This window comes from Tupaia chinensis, unplaced genomic scaffold (genome assembly GCF_000334495.1).
Source record: "Tupaia chinensis unplaced genomic scaffold, TupChi_1.0 Scaffold000182_1, whole genome shotgun sequence".
Taxonomy (NCBI): Eukaryota; Metazoa; Chordata; class Mammalia; order Scandentia; family Tupaiidae; genus Tupaia; species Tupaia belangeri.
The window spans coordinates 2,112,034-2,134,147 of NW_006159657.1; the positions used below are offsets into that span (position 1 = coordinate 2,112,034).

At 49.8% G+C, this 22,114-nt stretch overlaps 1 protein-coding gene across 5 annotated transcripts in view; it reads left to right on the forward strand.

The window, feature by feature from the left end:
• The window catches only part of CLEC16A (C-type lectin domain containing 16A), a 222,993-nt gene that overhangs the window by 55,934 nt on the left and 144,945 nt on the right, over positions 1–22,114 (forward strand). For all 5 annotated transcript variants that reach the window (XM_027771062.1, XM_027771064.1, XM_027771063.1 and 2 more), the window contains one exon: positions 8,947–9,178. In XM_027771062.1, the coding sequence (XP_027626863.1) occupies positions 8,947–9,178 (232 nt within the window). The remainder of the gene's footprint in view (positions 1–8,946; positions 9,179–22,114) is intronic.

Sequence of the window (22,114 nt, forward strand, 5' to 3'; positions counted from 1 at the left end):
CCCTCGCCCAGCCACTACGTGCTGCCGTGTGTTGGTTTTGTTGGTATAAACCTGGGCCGCTGTGATCTGTTGTCATCTCCTGTGGCTTTTGGTCTCAGTGTGCATGAGAAAAAAATGTCTCATGAGTACACATTGTGTATGCATGTCATTGTCGGGTCAGAGGGCCACCTACTGAGCAATGCATAAATTGTCACTGAGCTTCCGTCCCACAGGCTCCCCTTCTCTGCTGTGCGCAATGCGGTGGGCATGGCTTAGTCTTTCCCTGCATCCTTTGGGCGGTTGGCCCATAGTTGGCCCAGGGTCAGGAGGCATGGCACGTGTTAGTGGAAGAGACTGAGCATGGCAGCCAGGTGGCAGGACGATTATGCGTGTGGACTCTGGAGCTAGACCTCCCGGATTCAGACCCCGCCTCTGTCTCACTAGCGGGTGACCTTGGGCAAGTTCATCTCCCTGTGTAGCTCCCTGCCCACTCCCTTATTTGTGCACACAGGGTTTCTGTTAGCCCTCAGGTGGCTGGTGCTGATCTACCATTGCTGGGGTTTGACAGATGGGGAAACAGGCTTATTTGAGTTGGCTATAACAGGTCTGAGATCTGGGCCCAGGGCTGCCCTAATGCTGCGTGTGATTTTGTTAGTCAGCATGGCCTGCCTCCTTTCTTAGGGGTAAACCTTTCTCTAATTTCTCAAACCCCTCTGCCCAGCTGTTTGAACAGAAGGATTCCAGTGGTTTCCTCAAAAGGTGAGGGGACTAGACCTAGAAGAGCCTAGAAGGGTTTTCTAAAAGTGGTTGCCCTCGCAGCTCCCACAGATCAGGACCTGGACGTTGTGACCTCACCTTCCCTGACCTGGCCCCTGTGGTCTCGCTCTCTGCTCTCAATCAAGATTCTTCTTGGATGACCGTCTGGTGCTCTCCCATGCCCTGTGCTGGTCATTTGCCAGCCACTGCCTTCTCCCTGCCCCCTGCACCACTGAGTAGGTGCTAAGATACCCACTCAATGGACTGCATCTGCAGGGCACAAAATGGGCTCCCCGGTGCCTCTTCCAGGCCATGTGCTTGGATGCCCTTGGGAAGGGTGCTTGACAGCTGGCTGGGGAGGCTGCCCTGTGGCCCGGGACCACCCAACTTCCCAGAAGTCCAGCGGGCTGAGTGTCTGCTGCTGTCTAAGAGCTGACCGAGTACATGGTAGTGTCCCAGGGCACCACCACCATCACCAAGCACCCCAGCTTCTGGTGACCCAGGCCTCAGCAAATAAAAGGTGATGGCCTCTTCTGGCTTCCCTAACCAGTGGGCTCCCACCTGAGTTCTGAGCTGGCTTCCTCTTTTTCTCTTCGTCCCAAGTATCCTGGTGAGCTCTTGCTGACCTTCAAGACACAGATCGGTCACTTCCTCCTCTGTGGAGCCCTAGAAGCTTCCCTGCCCTCCAGTGCTGGCACAGTTTTCCCTTCCTTGGTGCTTCCCTTGCTCAGTCCCACCCTCCTTTGGGTGGGCAGCACACAGCGTGTGGTAGAACTTGCCTGCTGTGTGGCTGCACTGTGGGCCCTGGGAGGTGGGCCCCGTGGCTTCCTGGCCATTTCCCAGCTCTGGGAAGCTGGCTGGTGCTCAGTGAACGAGTGGTCCTCCTGTGACTCCAGTGAATTCGGGTCCCCTGGCTGTTTAATATGCTCCCGACTTGTATTGAGGGCATTGTGGCCATGCATTTATTGAGGCAGACTTATTTCAAGGTGCGGGATAGCAGAATTGCAATAAAGTGTGTAAGTATAGACTCTCGGCTGATAATATTTGTTTGTAATTTGGGCCAAAACGGAAAGCACTTTTTGTGTCCCCATACAGTTCCTCCTCAGTCTGTAGGCAGTGCTTCCTCACCAGGACTCTCCATCCTGATATCGAAAGGTGCGTTTTTTTGTTACCTACTTCCTGCATGAGAGAGAGAGACAGGGGGACAGAGACACAGACACCCCCAGGGTCTTTGTACCGCAGCCCGTGTTACCTACTTCCTGCATGAGAGAGAGAGACGGGGGACAGAGACACAGACACGCCCAGGGTCTTTGTACCGTAGCCCATCCCTAGCCTTTGCCAGCCTAGATCAGGGGCAGGTGCATGCCTGGCAGACACAGGAGGATTCTGGCATGTGAGCCCAGGACTTTCCTCTCTGGTCCAGTTGCTACTGCACCACTGCCTAGCCCCTAAAGGTGCCTTCTTTAAGTTTTGCTTTAAAGAAACTGTGGTCAAATGAACAACATACAATTTAGCATCTTAACCATTTTCATGTATAGTTCAATGGCTATAGTTAACTACAGTCTTCAGAGGTACTTTTTACATTTCAATGGTGCTGCTGGTACTTTCTCAGGGTGAAAGAACTGAATGATACAGAAGCAGAGGGAGTAGAAAGTGAAAGTTCCTCCAACCTCAGTGTCTTCCTCAGAGGAACCACAGTTGTTTTCAGTTTGTGTGTCCTTCCAGACCTTTCTCTTTCAATTTTCATGCAGCTGTCTACCAGCCCAGGAACACATGATGTACATGCTACATGTTGTACATGTTTCAATTCTATAGGTCGTTGGATTTTTTTTTTTTGAGAGTTTTTTTGCTATAGGGCTCGTGCACTCACCAGACAGACAGAGACAGAGAGAAAGCAAGAAATCACCCCCCCGGGGGATGGTCACGCTGCAATCCCTTCTCCTCCATTCTCCTCTCAGGATCTTGGGCACGCACTCACACACACATAGTTTTACCCCCCGGGTCCGGGACACGAACCGCAGTCGACTACGTGGGAATCCAGCGACATAGCCATTATGCCAACTGCTGGTCCCTAGGTCGTTGTTTATTAAAAACCACAAGCAAACCATTGTTTGATTGCTTAATTAATTGCAACTTGCTTTTTCACGTGCAGCCCGTGTCTGAGTCTTTCTAAGCCGGTGCACCCAGACCCCGGGGAAGTCATTCCGTCTGACACCTGGGACATCCACCAAGTGCCTCACTTTACTCAGGCTCCTGGACTTTGCTTCTTTCCATCCTCCCTCTTGACCCCTTGCAGACCTGCTCACAGGTCCCTCCTTCCCTGAAAGACCTTAGGCATGTGCCCTCTGGGGAGTCACTGTCCCCAGAGAAAGTGACTTTCAAACAAGTGAGAACCAAAGTCTCGTGTTAGAGGAGTTGAGGCTAGTGGAAGGCCTCCTCGCTCATTAGCAGGTGCAACACTTCATGGAGTAGCTAGGCCCTTGGGCACCCCTGAAATCCCACTGCCAGCCTTCAGCTGGCCCTGACCTCAGGAGCCTGCCCAAATGCTCAGCCACAGAGCTCTCAGCCCTCCTGCTTTTCCCACTCAGCCATAACCCCTGCGGTCAGCGAGGAGGCTCCTTAGCTGGTAGATAAGCCCTTGGTGAAGCCTGCAGCTGTGGCACTTGGGAAGCCAATACCTGTTCGCAGGTCTACTTTTCTCTGGGGCATGTGTTGTGTAATTTAGGATAAGACGAACCCAGAAACCTTCTGATTTTTGACTCTGAAATAGGCTTTTTCCATGTTTGGTTAGTTTCGTTGAGCTTGCTCTCTTTTTAGAGAGAGATTTTTGCTATAGGGCGTGGATGCTTGCCAGAGAGACAGAGAGATAGACAGAAAATGAGAAATCAGGACCAGCAGTTAGCGTAATGGCTATGTCACTGGACTCCCATGGAGTAGATCACAGTTCGAGTCCCAGACCTGGCGGCTCAAATTCACGCCAGGATGCGTGTGCATGCATGCCCAAGATCCTAAGAAGAGAATGGAGCAGAAGGGATTGCGAGGTGACCATCCACTATGGGGCGGGAGGGGGCGGGATTTCTCGCTTTCTGTCTCTCTCTCTCTTTCTGGCGAGCAAAAACCTCTCAAAAAAATAAATAAATAAAAGAGTGAGAAATCAACCCAGCGCTGGCCATGCCGCAGTCCCTTCTCTTCCATTCTCCTCTTGGGATCTTATGCACGCACACACATGCACCAGGAGCGAGTTTGAAGCCTCTGGGTCCAGGACTCAAACGCAGTTGACTATGTGGGAGTCCAGCAACGTAACCATTACACCATCTGCTGGTCCTGAGCTTGTTCTTTAATTGTGCTAAGTTTGGCTCCTGGACGTATTAGGCCCTTTTTTCCTTTCTTTCTTCCCCCTCCATTTCCTTCTCTTTTCCATCCCTCTGTCCTTCACTTCAGGCAGTGCGTGGTGCAGGCATTGTTCCTGCAGCCCCGAGTCCACCGGTAGCAGCCTGTTGAACCCCTAGCCTGCTCTCTGCACATGGCTTAGAGTCGAGAACAGTGGAGAGAAGGTGGACAGGGCCTGTCTCTTGGGGGCCCTCAGCCCATATGTCCTGGACCGTCTGGTGTAGCACGAAGATTTCTGGGGTGTTGACGGCCAGAAGGATTGTGCAAGGTGTAGCGAGGACACTCATGAAACTATGCCTCCATTTCCTAGCCAAGTCCTTTCTGCCAGCTTCTCTATGATAGCTGTTTTCTGTTTTCTGTTTGTTTGTTTTTTTATGTGTTTGTTTGTTTTTATGAGAGAGAGTGAGAGAGAGAGAGAGAAGGAATGAGAGAGCAAGAGCTAGCATGGGAGGAGGCGAAGGGAGAGGCAGGTCTTTCTGACAGGTTTTTGCCATTGTGATCCTCTGCCTCAGCTTCTCAGTGAGGTGTGTGCCACTGCTCCTGGCCTGCTCAGGTTAGTTCTGGATCGGAACCCGGGCCTCCCGTGTGACCCCAGCCTTGAGCTGGGTGCCCCGTTGCTTGAGCTCCCACAGCTAGACTGATAACTGTGATATTTTGATATTGTTAGTATTAAGGAAAAAAAGATTCAGTTTTTTTATACATAGAAGTATAAAAAGGAAACTAAAATAATCCATAACCCCAGTGTTCAAATAATCCCTGTTGAATTTTCTTTTAAGTTCATATATGCACAATTCGAAATTTCAAATGAAGTGAAAAGGTATGCAGTGAGAAATTGTAAGTGTGCTTGTATGGGTGTGCGTACACACCATCCTGCTGCCCTGCGTGTTCGCCAGAGACGAAATGGTAAGACATTCTTACACGTCTCTCTAGAAAAGTCGTGTTTACCCCTTCCCCCTCGCGTGTGTGTGCGGAGCCTTGGAAAAGCTTTGCCTGGACGCGACCTGTCTGTGCACCTCATTCTGCCTTTTTCTCCTGGCGATTTCTGCACCAGCACATTGAGGAATAAAAAGGCCTTGGGCTTTTTAAGGTCTGCGTGGTTTCCCACTCCATAGACAGAGGGCTGTAATTACCTAACCTCTCCCCTGTCAATGGACATTTAGGTTATTTCCAGCTGTTTACTGGATAGTTACATTTTAAAGGTTTGAAATTTCCCCAGTAAGGGTGCCTTCCCTCCTTCTTCCCCAAACACCTGATCATCGAGAAAAGCAGATCCCATTGGAAAGTTTTAAAATTCATTCTTATGGTTTATTTACTCATTTTTAAAAAAGAATTATTTATTTAATTAAATTAATTCATTATTGTTATTATTATTTTTTATTTGCTATAGGGCATGCATACTCATCAGAGAGAGACAGAGAGGGGGAAAGTGAGAAAGAAAGCCACCAGATCTGGGACTCGAACTACAGTTAGACATGTGAGAGTCCAGTGCCCTAATCACCACACCACCTGTTGGCCCTGGTTTATTTATTTTAACTTGCTTCAAGGTGTGTACACTCCCTATAGAGAGACGTGGAGGGAGGATGAGAAAGTGCCCGCCCATGGGGGATGGTCATAATGAAATCCCTTCTCCATTTCTCCCTCCTTTCAAGATCTCAGGCGCACAAATACATGTACCCTGCGTGTTTTTCAAGCCGCAGGGTCCAGGATTCGAACCAAGAAGCCAGCCATGTCTGATTCAGCTGCTTTAACTACCATGCCATGGGCTAGCCTACAGTTTATTATTTATTTATTTATTTATTTTGGCACGGAAATGAAGGTAGCTATATGTTAGATGCTTCCTGTTTCGCCATGCCCTGAAAGAACTTGATCACCAGGGTTTTTGTGGCCAGAATGACTTGCTCTGTTTCAGACAAGGCACCTAAGGGGCAGAGCAGCCTGGAGCCTATGGAGGGGTCAGTGGGGCAGGGGTTCGCACCATGCTGGCCTGAGCGCTCATTGCCCTCAGTTCTGCCCATGGTTCTGTACACCTGAGTCTGTCCAGAGCAGAGGGAGGGCTTTCTCCACCCGTCCATGGGAATTCCTGCTTAGGGGATGTTTTCCTCTGTCTGGTCTTGATTGCTGAGTGGCATGCTCTAAGATGCACTGGGAGTAACTGGTGATGGGAGGGGCGAGTCACTTCATCTCCGGGCCCGGACTTCTGGGTTCGGACCCTTCAGTGGAGGGTGAGGGCGTCCAGGCCTGCACTTCCTGCACAGTGTCCTACGTGGGCTCTGATGGGTCCGGCTGCCACAGTGCACGCTCAGCTCACGCCTGAGCTTTTGAGGGTTGGCGTCTGTGATGCGCTACCTGGGTTTCTTGGATGGGCGGTAGAATCACGTCTCAATCTATCTGTCATTTTTGTGGTTGAATAATCCAAAGTAGGTAAATAAAAATTAATGTTTGGATTTGGATGCTAATTCAGCTTTTAAAATTGGGTTTTGTTTTGAGCTTAATTGAAATTAATCTGTGTTCTTTTGAGTACATTCCACTTATTGGCAACATACGGTAGCCCCAGAATACAATTGGTGGTGGTTGGGTAAATTTAAAAGATGGATAGTCCATATCAAGATAATGGAAAAGTTTATTCTAAAACTTTTTTTTTTTTTTAATGACAAAATGATATCTGAACATCATCCAGACTCAGGAAAGAGAAAAACACTTTAATCAAAATCCTGTCCCGAACAAATCAGTATTTCCCCATTCCTTCCTAGACCTGCTTGATTTGTATATATACGCTCTGAAAGAATGCTAACGTGGGCCTGTGCCCGAGCTCCGTTATTTCAGGAAGAGCTTGGCTTCGAAGTTGGGCACACCTTCAGCTCAGTCGCTGTGTGATGCTGGGCAAGTGACTTAACCTCTCTGAGCCTCTGTTCCTTCTGCGTAAAGTGTGACTGATCATTCCAGATACCGTGACTGTCGTAAGGAGTGAGAATCAGCAGTGTGGGACACGAGGCAAAGGTGACATGGGTCTTTCCAGGGAAAAGCTGCTTTCTTTGGAGTGAACTGATCCTTGACTCAGGGCCGATACTTCCCAGACGCCCCTGCTGAAGTCAGCCAGCATTTGACTACACACAGTACAACGTGCTTGTACTTTTCTGTGATTTATTTTTACCATAGTAAGGCAGCTGGTGGTGTTCTAGTTCCTGTAATGATAAGGACAGGATCTCTGGAAAGTTCACACAAATGCATACTAGGGGGAAAAAGCTATGCATTGGCGTGGTGGCACGGGCCTGTAGTTTTGATTACTTGGGAGGCTCAGGCAGGGGGCTGGGAGTTTGAGGCCAGCCTGGGCAATATAGTAAGATCTGTCTCTCTCTCCTTTTTTTTTTTTTTTTAGAGAGAGATTTTTGTTATAGGGAGCATGCGCTCACCAGAAAGAGAGAAACAGAGAGACAGAAAGCGAGAAATCACCTCCCCCCCCCCCCCCCCCGCCGGGGATGGCCACACTACAATCCTGTCTCTGTTCTTTCAGAATCTTGAGCATGCATGCACATCCACTCAGGGTGAGTTTCAAGCCTCTGGATCTGGGACTCAAACCACGGTCACCCACGTGGGAGTCCAGCGATGTAACCATTTGCCATCTGCTAGTCCCTAGACATGTCTCTTAAAAAAGCAAACAATGTGTGATTTTCAAAAAAATTTTGCACCAAAATAAACTTGTACGTTAATAATATTTTCCATGAACTTTTAAAGTACCCTGTGCGGTTCCTTTTAGAATTAACTTTTAGTTAAGTTAAAAGTTAATAGAGTGTGGTTTGAGTCCCAGCTCTGCCACCTCCTGCTGTATGACCTCGAGAAGTGTCTCTGAGGTTCAGTTTATTCATTCCATTCTACAACGAAGATAACACAGTGCTATCTCATGGGGTTACTGTCAAGTTTAAGTGAGACAGTATAGTCAGAGCCCTTAGAACAAGCATCTGGCATGAAGGATCTGCCACTAAAATGTGAAACAGAAGTGCTTTTCTTTTCTTTTCTTTTTTTTTTTTTGCTATAGGGCGCGTGTGCTCGCCAGAATGACAGAGAGAGACATAGAGACAGAAAGTGAGAAATCACCTCCTGGGGGGCTGGCCACGCCTCAATCCCTTCTCCTCCATTCTCCTCTCCAGATCTTGGGTATGCATGCATGCACATGCGCCCGGTGTGAGTTTAAGCCACCAGGTCTGGGACTCAAACCACGGTAGACTACATGGGAGTCCAGCAACATAGCCGTTACTCCAACTGTTGCTTCCCAGAGTGCTTTTCTTATGTAAACAACTGACATTTGAGAAGCCCAGAACTGGAATGGACAGTGTGGCATTTCTGACTCAGGACAGTGGCAATAGATGGTAGCCACTGTTTTGATTAATCATATTGATGTCTTTTTTTTGTCTTTTTTTTTTTTTAATGTATTGGGTCATTGGCAAAGTCAAGATACGTTTTTCTATGCAAAAAATGCATCATGACTTCTCCCATGACCCAATATTTATTATTATTATTATTATTTTTAAATTTGCTATAGGGCACGTGCACTCGACAGAGAGAGACAGAGAGGAAAGAGAAAGCAAGCCATCCAGGTCTGAGACTCAAACTGTGGTTGGCCATTTGGGAATCCAACAGCTTAACCACCACACCACTTGCTGACTCCTATAATGATGCTGTTAATGATAGTTGTAATACTAAACCAGGCGGTAGCATTTGTTGTTTTGGAAATAATTTCCTAGGGAAGAAACTCTCCAGCAGCTGATAACATCTGGTGAGATTCCACCATTGAAATTTATCTGTCAACGCCTTTGGCATTCCTAGGCCAAGCCCAGCATCCGGTGCTTCATTAAACCCACTGAAACGCTTGAGCGGTCCCTTGAGATGAACAAACACAAGGGCAAGCGGCGGGTGCAAAAGAGACCCAACTACAAAAACGTCGGGGAGGAAGAGGATGAGGAGAAAGGGCCTGCCGAAGATGCCCAGGAAGACCCCGAGAGGGCTAAAGGTACCGAGGGTGGTCTCAAAGGCATCAAGACGAGCGGGGAGAGTGAAGGTGAGTGTACCCGAGAACAGCGCCCTGCCCACGCCGCCAGCCCACGAGCGAGCCTTCTGCATCTGCTCCTCCCTTGCCCGCTCTCCGTGTGCCCCATGGGTGCTTCTGTTCACCCCTGACACTAGCACACCTCCTTCTTCACGGTCCAGCCATCCCAAGGCAGCCGCAGACTGTGTGTCACACGCAGGTCCAGTCCAAGTCCTGCCCTCATTGGACGGTTGACCTGGGGCGAGGTTTTCACTGCTAACCGCGTGCCATGGTTTCCTTACCTGTAAAAAGAGGGTAACAAGTAACATCTACTTTGTGGTGTTCCTATAAAATCTAAATGAGCTAATGGGTGATGCGTTTGCTCAGAACACTGGCCCCTCTTAAATACCGTCTGTTGCTGTCATGACAGTCACTGTGCCGTCATCTTTGGCATACGCTGCCGCTGTCGTTCTTGGTGACCGGGATGATTATTTGTGACAAAAGTAATTATTTCCAGCACGCTGGGAGGGAAGGGTGGCCTGTGTTTAATGAAATTGCAGGCTTTAATAGAGGGGTTTTTAATTGGAATCAAATATAATACTCTAGATTCCTACCTAAGAGCTTTTCAGGGACCAGCAGATGGCATAATGGTCATGTCGCTGGATTCCCACATGGCTCACTGCAGTTCGAGTCCTGGACCCGGTGACTTAAAACACACCATGTGAGTGTGTGCATGCCTAAAATCCCAAGAGGAGAGTGGAGAAGAGATAGTGACGTGGTCAAGCCTCCTCCCCCGGGAGATGATTTCTCACATTAAAAAAAAAAAAGAGTTTTGCAAAGTCTTGTCCGTGTAGAGTGAGGTGTGCTCGTGCAGCCCTCTTCTTGCCCTGGTTGGGAATGTAGAGCTCTTTCACCTCCCTCTCACTTATGCTAAAGCATTCTTGAACTGGAGAGCATTTGCTCTAGTAAGCAAACTTGAACGGTCCAGTTGCTTGTTCTTGGGCGAGGCTCATAGCCACGTGGATGGTGTCTCTGGCTGTGGCCCTGGGTTGGGAAGCTTGGTGCTTGGGGGAAATGGGCAGGGGCTTTGTTTGGGCACCTCTTGGGACAAACACCTGTCCTCAGTAGGCAGCCCAGTTGTGGTCTTCTGGGGGTGTGGGGGACACTTCCTGTGAGCCTTTCTCTTAGGCACACAGTGGCTGCCCTGAAACCATCTCTCCCCACCCCATCTGCAAGGGCCCATGCAAGTCTCCAGCCCAAAGCCTCTGAAGCTAAAAAAAGACCCTGCCACTGAATAGTGGCTGGGAACTCAGTCATTCGCCTCTGGGAATTGCCTGCAGATTTGCGGCCAGAACATGCTCCAGCCCCATCCCCATCCCCATATCCCGTTATGTTCTTGGCAGTCGTCATGTGTATCTGGGAATGCTATGGTCATATTTCAGTGAGTGTAACCCACGTGTCTCTCTGGTGCCACCTGGACCCCTTCGCAAGGCTGAGGCCTCCAGCATGCTGTTATTTCTGTTCAGCGTGTGCACTGAGGGCCAGCAGGTGATGTGATGGTTAAGGTGCTGGATTCCCACATGGTCAACCAAGGTTTGAGTCCCAGACTCGGTGGCTTGCTTTCTCACTCTCCCTCCACCGCCACCCCTGTCTATCTGGCTATCACGTGTGTCCTGTAGCAAATTTTAAAAATAATAAAAATAAATAATTTTTAAAACCACAAAAGCAAACAAACAAAAATAAACCAAAGAACCAAAGTGCGCACTGAGCATTTTGGTTTAGGAACTCTTGTTTGACCTGGGAAACCTTTGCCAACAAGTATCATTCTGGTGGGGAGATGAGAGACAGATATGAGGTAAGCCATGCTCAGTTGCTTATATGGGTCATTTTAATTTGTATTTTTTCCATTAACTCAGAAGAAGATCGTCTGCTTAAGTCCTAGGCGTAGCTAGCTGCTCTAGAGGTAGAACGGACATCCTCACCTCACTTGGTACACTGTGTCCTCACTGCCTTCATATCAGTCCTTCCAGTATGCTCTCCACCCAGGCCTTGGCTGTGACTAACGCTGGTGTGGACAGGGCAGGTCTGGCCCCGAAAGCACAGTCTAGTCCGTCACTGGTGGCCCAGTCCTAGTACACAGGGCTGCAGGCCAGTGGAGCAAGGCTGCTGTTCCAGCTCTAGCTCCTTGGTTGGAGTAGGGGCTCCCTGGACAGGGAGCGAAGGGAGGAATTCTTACCAGCCTCCAAAAGTATTTTCTGGGTAGTTTCTTGACCTAATCGTACCAAGTAGGACCCAGGAATTTCCCTGGACGCTTTGCTTGGACAGTTGGGTGTTGAATTCAGAACTCAGTCAAGCATGGCTCTCAGCAACCTCCCTGGGCAATTTCCGTGCCTTCCTAATTTCTTGAATACGTTAGTCATTCCAAAATTGGAAGATGATGGGCCGGCTATCTTCCCACGCAGCTCACCATAACTAGATGCAGCTTTCTCAGACCCATCCTGCTGGGCAGCAGTTGTATTCTAGAGCTGTCTGAGTCATCTATGTGATCTCTTGGTTTTCCTCCCATTTGAAGGGGCAGTTGGTGGGTATTCTGTCCTTAGACTGCGTCTGTGTTTGGGTATTCATTCCTGTGACTCAGAAGGGCATTGGGCCGTTTCTCATTCATGTCATAAACCAGAGGGGAGCGTAGCCTGGGGGAGGTCCCTGTGAGGGGAGAGATCTGCCTCATGGCCCTGTCTTGGTGTCAAGATTTACTATGTGCCTTATACAGTCTCCTTAAGCTCTGGAACTCATTGTCTCTAACTGGAAATTTCGGTATAATTTATTTAACGACTTTTTTTTTTTTTACATGAAGATACACTGGGACCGTTGTGGTTGGAAGATTTAGAAATCTAACTCAGACCAGCTTAAGCAAAAAGAGCACTTATTGTTTATATTTCTGGGACTGTTGCAATTTGGATGTCTCCCCTAGAACTCATGTGTTGGGACTTGGTTGGTTTAAAGGTGTTAAGTGGAAACTTAATCCCTTCATGATGTCCCAGGGTGGGGGCCTTTGGGTGCAATAAGGGCAGGAGGACAGGGTTCCTGTGATTGAGTGCTGGTGGGTGTGTCAGAGCGGAAAGGAGCCTGGAACAGGCAGAAGTTGAGGGCAACCGCTCTGCTCACGGTCCAGCCCTCTGCCGCACTGTAGCCTCAGCAGAGGGTGCCCCGTACCTTGGACCTCTAAACTGTGAACTGCATAGACTCTGCTTTTTGAACCTCCCAGTTTCAGATACTTGTTTGGAACGCCGTGTTGGATGAGGGGAGGCGTGGGCAGGCAGGGCGCAGTGCAGAGACGATGACTGGAGGCTCTAGGCTCACATCCTGCTTCCACAGCCACCGAGTGGCGAGAGGTCTGTCCCTTCCCAGCTGGGCCATTGTTTGTTGGTACAATGGGCCTGTCTTGGGCCCATTCCCTTCAAGAATGTTCTGGGTCTACAGCCAGGCCTGGGTGATGTGTCTTGACTAGAGTGGCTCCTCAGTAAAAACCAAGGTGTGTTTATCTGAAGCAGGGGGCATGGGTGCTGGGCCAGCAGAGACAGCTAATTGTCCCCCAGAAAGACGCTGTAGTTCTGGGTACTCCCAATCTCTGGGCCACCTTCCCCCTTCCTGTTTTGAGGTGGACATGTGGCTCCTTTTTCTTCTCTAGCAAGCTGCTTCCATTGGCCCCAAGTCTAGAGGCTTGTTGACAGCCTGTGTGTGACAGACACACAAACACATGGGTGATCCTAGTAACGAGATGCCCCCCCCCCCCCCCCCCCCCGCCATATCCTGCCACTCCATTTTAGTTGTGAATTTTTTATGTCTTAATTTTAAAGATGGGGTAAAACACAGGAGTAAGAAAGGCATGTGGTCACGAGGTACCGTTCTGCCATGACCTGATTTGAATGTGGCCTTAAAGTGATTTTGTACAAATGCAGCACCCAAAATTCACACCTCCTCCACATTTCAGCCTAGACGAGGAAGTTGTTTGAAATGAATGTGCACCCCTGACCCATCCACTCCCATCCCCAGTTTGCAAGGAAATTCACTGCGCCTCAGGTCCCAAGTACTGGGCGACTCATCCTGAAACCAAGAAATCACAGGGCCCTAAGTTTGCGGAAAGTGCAGCGAAAGGAAGAAGAGAGACGTGAGCGTCCCAGAGCCCAGGGAGCCAGGCAGCCCAGGGCACACGCTGCTTTCTAGCTCGCCCTTCAGTCTGCAAGGGCAGTCGTCTCTTTGGGGAGTCACTTAAAGCAATAACTTAATAAGCGGATTGTGACAAGACGTGTTTGAAAATCAGACTTGGCTTCTGTTTTTCACCTATGGAAAAAGTAGGCGTTAATTGCACAGCTTGACCTTCAAAGCCTGCCCTTTTTGTAGAATTCCAGGAAAGGCACAGAATAAAGGCAACAGGACCGACTCAACCTGCGGGGTCAGTTGGGAATTGAGGGGTAGCCCTGCGTTTAGAACCCCAGCATTGCTTCTCCCCGCTCAGGTCTCTACTGAAATGAAGTGGCCTCATTTCCAGCTCCTCATGCAAAGCCAAGCCAACCCCAGGCCTGGCCATGTTCTGATTGGAGGGAATCGGAGAGGTGGGGGTCTGTCTGTATCCCAGTCCCGCTCCCGTTCAGCTGTGTGATGCTGGGCAAGTTTTCACCCTCTCTGTGCTTCTCCACCGATGGAGGGGGTTCATAATCCCCAGCCCTCAGTTTGGCGCAATGGGAGCATCAGGGTTTCAGTTAGCGCATGACACGGGAGCACTGAGTAGGAGCTCACTTCCAGTGAGGGGCTTGAAGGGTTTTTGTTTGTTTGTTTTATTTTTTTTTTTTAAGAGGTTTTTACTATAGGGTGTGTGCACTCACCAGTGCGCTCACCAGACAGAGAGAGACAGAGAGACAAAAAGCCAAAAACCACCCCCCCCCCCGGGGGGGGATGGCCACGTCGCAATCCCTTCTCCTGCCTTGTCCTCTCAGAATCTTGGACACGCACGCACATGCGCCTGGCATGAGTTTAAGCCACCAGGTCCGGGATTCAAACTGCGGTCCACTACATGGGAGTCCAGTGACATAGCCATTACACCAACTGCTGGTCCCTTGAAGGGGTTTTTGACCTTGGTTACATGAACTTTGTGCTTGAGCACCTCAAGGAGTTTCCAAGGAGCTGTTTCTCTGTTATTTTCTATAACTAGTGTGTGTGTGTGAGTGAGTGGGTGAGTGTGTGAGTGTGTGGAATAGTGGAAGAGAGGAGGAGGGTCAGCAGGCCGGCATTGGTAGAAGGGTGTGGGACTGCCAGCCCTTCAACTAGGAGGAGGAGGGTTGAAGGTGAATTAGGGCAAATCCTGTGAAGAGCGACTTCCCAGAAAACCATTCTAATCCAATCTGCAGATGATGAGATGGTAAAAAGCAAAGGAAGAGCCACCCCCCACCCCGCCACCACCCCCCACACAGGACTCTGCACACCCGCTGCTGTGCTGTTGTTGCCGGGTCTGTTTGCATCTTGAAATTTTGTTCCAAAGCCAACCAGTAGCACGAGGTCCTTCCTTTATTTCCTGGGTAACCAGTGAGTCCTCTTTGCCCTCCACAACCAGTGACGCCTCTTTGCCCCCCTAACCAGCGAGGGCTCTTTGTCCCTTCCTCCTAACCAGTGAGCCTCTTTGCCCTCCCCCTTACCAGTGAGATGTCTTTGTCCCCCCTAACCAGTGAGGCTTCTTCGTTCCCCTCTAACCTCTTCTGGAAGGCTCTCTTATTCTCTCCTCCCCTCTCCTGATTGTCTGTCCTTTCTGTGATTGCTGGAATTCAGAACACAGAGGGCAGCTGAGAAAATCTTTGAATTTGTGAAGTCAAAGGCTATTGGGAGGTCATGCCTGCCATTTCCCCGAAAAGCGCTTCATTTACCACATGTTGATCAGATTAGAATGTATATCATCCCAGGCGGTTGATAAATTACTGCTGTCATTTGAAAAATCAGTGTGTCAGAATATGGGGGAAGCACAAGGATTGGGCCAGAGTTGTCACAGCAAGAGGCAGAAGTTGCTGTCACTGGGGCCGGGGTCCTCAGGCCTCTCCTGGCCTGCCCCACCTCCACACAGCAGTCACAGCCTGGACAAGTGGAGAGAGGGGCTCCATTGCTGCCCTTCCTTAGTGGTAAAATGCCCGTATCACAAATTCGCCCTCTTAACTACCTTAAGTGCACCGTTCAGTGGTGATAAGTATATTCACGTTACTGTGCAACCATCACTACCGTCGTCTTCAGAACTCTCTATTTTACAAAACCTGAATTCTCTGTTAAACGAGTCCATATTTGCCCCGTCCCTTGGCAGCCATCTTTCGCTTTCTTGTCTTTATGGATTTGATTACTCCAGGAGCCTTCTTTAAGCGGGAGCTTCCTCCATGTGCCTGTACTTAGCGTACTGTCGTCAGGGTTCATCCACATCGTAGCACGTGCCAGATTTGCCTTTTATTTATTTTATTTATTTATTTATTTATTTTGGAAAGGTTTTTGCTATAGGGTATATGCGCTCGCCAGACAGACAGAGAGAGACATAGAGACAGAAAGCGAGAAATCACCACCTGGGGGGATGGCCACGCCGCAATCCCTTCTCCTCCATTCTCCTCTCGGGATCTTGGGCACGCACGCACACGCGCCCGGCGTGAGTTTTAAGCCACCGGGTCTGGGACTCTAACCGCAGTTCACTACGTGGGAGTCCAGCGACATAGCCATTATGCTAACTGCTGGTCCCAAAAGAATTATTTTATTCAACTTATTTATTTAATTAATTTTAATTTGACCAGAGAGGGACAGAGTGAGAGAGAGAAAGTGAGAAAGCAAGCCACCAGGACCGGGACTCAGACCACGGTTGGCCCTGTGGGAGTCCAGTGCCTTAACCCACCACACCACCTGCCGGCTCCATGATCATACTTTTTACAATCCATTCCTCTGTTGCCAAACACTAGGGTTGTGTCCACCTTTTGGCTAACATTACTGTTGTTTTTTTAAGCACCAGGGTAGAACTCCAACTGTGACCGGCCACGTGTATCCAGCGCCCTGTGCTCAGGGGTTAACTGCTGTGCTGCCAGGAGGGCCCGTTTTGCCTTTTCACATTTTTCTCCGTTTGCTTTCCTATTTGTGTTTTCTCTCTCTGCACACATGCCCCACACACTTTTCTGGAGAAGCTTACATCTATCCTGTCACTTGATCACGTCCGAAAGCTTCAGCATACCTTTGCTGAGGACGGGGTGTCCTTGTTCCTCCTTCCAGAGCACAGCACAGCTGTCTGCTTCATAGCATGTCCCTACTGTCCCTGCTCCAGCCATCACACTGTCCTCTGTTCCCTGCAGTACGAGACCCGGTCCAGGACCAGGCAGCACCTTTACGCATTGTGCCTCTGACCACCTTACCCTGGGACATGGCCACGCTTTCTTTCACAGCGTTGACTTGTCTGAGGGACACAGAGCCTCGTCCTTTGTTCTCATTTGGTCTGACCCATGCACCCTTGTGATCAGACAGCGGGGCTGTATTCTCTGCAGGAATATGGCGGCAGGTGATGTCAAGTCCTTCTAATGAGTCCTGTTGGAGGCACGTGGTCTCCTTTGAGCCCCTGGGCCACGTGGTTAAGGTATTCCAGTTTCTCCACCGTCTCGTTCATTCCTCTTTGCTTTGCAAGTAATAGGCAGTCTCTGTGAGACACGCTGAAATGACACGCTGAAATAACACGCTTTGAGATACCGCGCACCTCCTTCAAGTTCCCCTTCAGATTTTACATCCATTAGTGGTTCTCACGTCATCCACTTTTTACCACGGTGGTCGTGAAGTGATGGTTTTCCAATGTTAGCACCCTCTCCATGTTGAAAAGTGGGCCTTCGCTGGACTCTCACGTGGCTGACCGTGGTTCAAGTCCCAGACCTGGTAGCTTGCTTTTTTTCCTTCTCTGTCTCTCTCTGGTGGGTGAGTGTGCCCTGTAACAAATTAAAGAAATAATAACAATAATTAAGTAAATAATTATTTTTAAAAAAGAAAAAAGTCTGCCCTCAGCATTTTACCATAAGCAAGATCCCTCTCTTCTTCTCATTTACTTGTCTGTTTCTTATTGGCATGGATCCACAGATTCCAGTTTTTCGCTGGTTTGTATTTAACACTGGTTTTAACTGTTCCGATCGCACGTTGTGTCAGAGCCGGCCTAGGGGAACCCTCTCACACTGGCTGCTATGTCCTCGTGGTGAGCCGCCCTGTTTTTCAAGCAGATCCTTACACATTCTGACTAATGTGATACCGTTTGTTCATCTCATGCCTGCTGTGCCCGTCCCCGGAATGAGCCATTTCTCTGGAAAGCCCAGCATCCTCTCAGTGAGTAACTAGTGACCAAGATTTGGGGACCAGGCACCCTCACTGTTACTGGGACGTTTTTGCTTTTTGGTCCTTTCAGTGGACAGCTGGGAAGTAAATGCACATGTACACAGAAAGTGCGCGTTTATATGAGCTAGCTTCAAAACGTTATGAAAAAATGCGTACTAGGAAAAGTGCATGGATTTCAAAGTATGTTGCACCAATATAAACTCCTACTTTAAGTCCATTTTCTCATAAACTTTGAAGTCCCTTTGCACGTATGAACATACATGTACATGTTTTAGAAATCGTGTTCATACCAGCTCCTCCAGTTACAGTCCATTCCAGGAGCTCCCTCCGGTGCACCCATCCCCCACGCGTCGTCTCGTCTCCTCCGGCAGTGCCCCGGCGCCTCACAGCATCCGCACACTGACCCCCTCAGTCCTGCAGTACGGCTGAGAAGGTTTCAGCGTTGCTTCGCCTAGAGTTGGTTAGTGTCGGGACGAATGAAGAGTTCTGGATTTGTTATTCTTGCCCTCTGCCACCCCACCCCCGTACTTTACCCGTCCCCACACTGAGGGTATCTGGGCAAGTAGCAGCTTCACCAACTACTTGGATCAGTTTATGCATCCTTCCTTCCTTTCCAACCTCTTCAGGGTTGGCTTGGTATTCATTGTAAATAAATTGAGGTCTCCCCCTCCTTACTGTTCTTATTGATTTCATTTCCTTTTTTAAGTACGTGGGATATTAGCTCTCAAAACTGTGCAGAAAGGTACGTTCAAAGAAGTGTCTGGGTAGTAGACAGCTGGTTGTGTGGAGGTTAAGGCACTGGATCCCACATGGCAACTGCATGGTTCAAAGTCAGACCCAGTGACTTGAAAAACACACCAGGTTGGAACCAGCAGATGGCATAATGTTTACATCGCTGGACTCCCACATGTGACTCACCATGGTTTGAATCCTAGACCAGGCAGCTTCAAACTCATGCCAGATCCCAAGAGAAGAGTAGAGGAGAAGGGATTGCAGCATGGCCATCCTCCCAGAGGGTGGATTCTCGCTTTCTGTCTCTTTGTCTCTCCAGCGACCACACGTGCCCTATAGCAAAAAAGTTCTCTTAAAAACCCATAAAAGAAACACACCGGGCATGTATGTATGCTTGTGTGTCTAAAATCTCAAGAGGAGAATGTACGAGAAGGGGTTGCAGTGTGACCATCCCCCCTGGGGGATGATTTCTCACTTTCCTCTCTCTCTGTCTGGCAAGTGCACACACCCTAAAGCAGATTAAAATAATAATAAAAAAGAAGCATCTCTTCCTTCCACATCCCTCCCATGTCCCTTCCTCTTATTCCCTCACCTCTAGTGGATAACCAGCTTCATTGTTTTCTGGAGTATCTTTGATGTGTTTCTTCTCATAAAAATGAGCAGCAGTGGTGTGGTTGAGTGTGTGTTTGTGTTTTTTTTTTATTTCTTTCCTTCTCACACACAGAACTACACGTGCTCTCTGGCACCCTGCCCTTTCCACTTAGCATTATTGGCGGACATCTCTCCATGCCAGCTCACAGAGGGCCTCAGTCCTCCTTGCAGTGGTGAAGTGAGCGTGCATCACAGTTCACTCCACCACGCTCTCGTGCCGGACAGTCAGGGAGGTTCCAGTCTTCGCTGTTACACATGACGTGGCCGTGACACCCCGGCCCATGTGCATTTTCATGTTGTTAGAGGTGCAGCTTCCAGGTAGTTTTCTGTAGGTGGAATTGCTAGGTTGAAGAGTATAATAGCAAATTAAAGTTTCCTTTTGAAATGTACTTAAATGGGAAAAAAGATGAGACAATTCAAATACAAGGGTTAAACAATTAATTTGTACAGGCAATACACAGACTAGACAGAAATCATAAAGCAAACCAGTGACTGGATTTGGAGCAAAACAGGGCCGGGGTGTGACCGTAGGCCCTTCAGCCTCTAGTGCACAGGCCTGGACGTGGCGTGGGGACAGCTCACTGTGCAGTGACTGAGGTCTCAGTGGGGCCCCTGGGAATCCCTGAGAGCCCGAGTCCTGCCTCAGTGGCCATCAGTGAAATCCATCCCCGTGAGCCCACTGCTGCCTTTCCCTGGTGGTGGCAGTGTGGCGTGTGCACCCTGGGGGTGAGGGAGGCTGGGTTGCACTGAGGTGTCACTGTGTCACCACAGACAGTGGGAGAGAGGGCCCAGAGGGCATCCCGGAAACATTCGGGCCCTCTGTGGTATAGAGAGGACTGCGACCCCAAGTCATGAGGAAAGGTCACACCTCCCTGAGAGGTGGCTGTAGAATTCATTTTAGAGCCGTGAGTATCTGGGAGACCCTCTCCTCAAAATCCTCTTGAGAGTTGTCAAGCCTTAAATAATAACTAGGACTTTTAAGAGCTGTTGAGGTCGAATTGTTCAAATGGAGGGGAACCTGTTTTGGATTGGAAGAACTGCTCTGCATTCATCTGGAAGGTTAACCCAAGTGGGACAGCTCATTGCACAGCTCTGCTGGGCACTCACAGGGAGGGACAGCTGAGCCGTGAGCACAGGGTGACACGGAGAGCTTGGAGACACCCTCGGGAGTGGGCGGCCCTCCTGGAAGCGTCCTGGCTTCCCCGCTGCATTTCTAGCCACAGTGAGGACCACCACACTCGGCTTCGCTTTCCTCAGGACCAGTGTTCAGACAGTGTCCAGGTCAGACCAGGTGGCTCTCGGCAGTCTGTAAGCCCCAGCACTCAGGAAAGGGGCCTCTGTGGAACTTGTGATCAGAGATGCTTGACACTGCCCACCCTTCACCTGGAGTGTCTCCGCTCTCATCTGCTTACCCCGTACTGTGCTAGAAACAGCGCCATTGGCAGTTGGTACTCAGCTGCTTCCAGAAACACATGACGAGAATTCCGTGGAGGCTAAAGAGCCCAGAAAAGGGACAACCACAACTCGAAGGCTTAGCCTCCAAGCCAAGGTGCTAGGACCTGAAGCTTCAGGGAGTCCTTGGAGCTGAGTTCTCTTTGGGATCAGCCATGCAGGGGCGGGACTGTGCCTGGGGAAGGGGGACTTGCAGCCCTTGGGAGGCAGGCCTGTGGTCACACCAGAGGTGCGGGCCAGGAGAAGGCTGGCCAAGGCTCACATGGTCACCTTCCGAGGTCCGCGATGACACACCCCCTGTTAGCACAGGCAGACGAACGCACATGAATCCAGCACGCCCCTCTCCAGTGCATGGACGTTTACTCGTAACTCACCTGTGTTTGCACTGCTGAGCTAATGTTTACAGGAGAAACAATATAGATTTTCCAAAGATGAGAGTGGTTAAAAATTAAATGCTCCAGACCCTGGGGCAAGGTAGGCTAGGGGATTCTGACCTGCACAGGTGAGAGTGGGCCATCCCTAGGAAAGACCATTCTGTATTTTTCTGTCCCTGTCTCCTTAGAATGGAACCTTTTTGAGGGCAGGTCCTTGTCTTTGTATGTTCTGTCCCCAGCCCCGCTTCCTAGGGGCCGTCAATAAATGTGATAATGAGGATGAAAAAAAAAAAAAATCATCAGCACCTCACTGAGGTCTGTATCTCACTTTGGAGAAGACCGGGTAGCTGGAGGGAGGTGGGTGGAGGTGGAGGTGCACGGGCGGGGGCATTTCCCAACAGCCGTCTGCCCTCCGCTCTGTGCTGTGTCTGTGGCCTGCTATCTCGGAATCGACTCACTTATTTTTTCTTAAAGTTAGCTTCATCTTAAGCAGTAATATCCACATTCATCTTAAGCAGTAATATCCACAAGAGGATTTTTGTGCAGTTAGAATTTTCTAATGCATATTAAAATAAGTACAAAATTGGGTAAATAAGCAATACTCCCCACCACTTAGAAACCTTCTGTTGTTTCCCACCTGTGGGATGGGGCCTGCTCTGTGGGTACCCCAATCTGTGGCATCCGACTTAGATCAGATTGGGAAGGACAGGGCAATGACACTGAGCCTCCCACAGGCCCAGGGCCCCTGTGGACACATGAGGGGTGCGTTTCTCCCTGCTAGAAGGTGGTGGCAAGCCCAGTCATGTGTAACTGGGGACAGTGGTGGGGGATGAGATGTCTCCCCAAGAGCCACTCGGAGAACACATCGATGAAAGATTATGTGGAGCCATGGACCACCCGTGCCACACATCACAGCCACTAGGAGTCCTCGTGGACCCTGCCTACCACCAACTGACCACACTGGGCTAGACTGCTCGTCTGTTCGTCCATTTAGGAGGCACTGTGCACCTACTATGTGCCGGGCACTGGGCCAGACGCCGGAGATAAAGCGAAGAACACAGATGAGGCAGCTGCCCTCAGGAAGCCTGTGTTCTGGTGGGACGACAGAGAGCATAACATGCAGATAGTTACATACGCTGTGCGGCAGTCACGGGGGAGGGTCGCGCCTATGGAATTCCAGGTAGTTCACGTAGCTGCTCAGGGAGGGAAGACGCAGCTTCCTGTTGCCCAAGTGTGGCCCGAGCTCAGGGACTTCCTTCCACAGTGTGCAGTGCAGGAGGGGCAGCGGTCACCCGACGCTGGAGATGCCCAAGGAACCTTGGGTTGACCAGGTATCAGCCAGCAGCCTCCACAGTCACCAGCCGTGTCGATGGCGTGTGCCTTGACA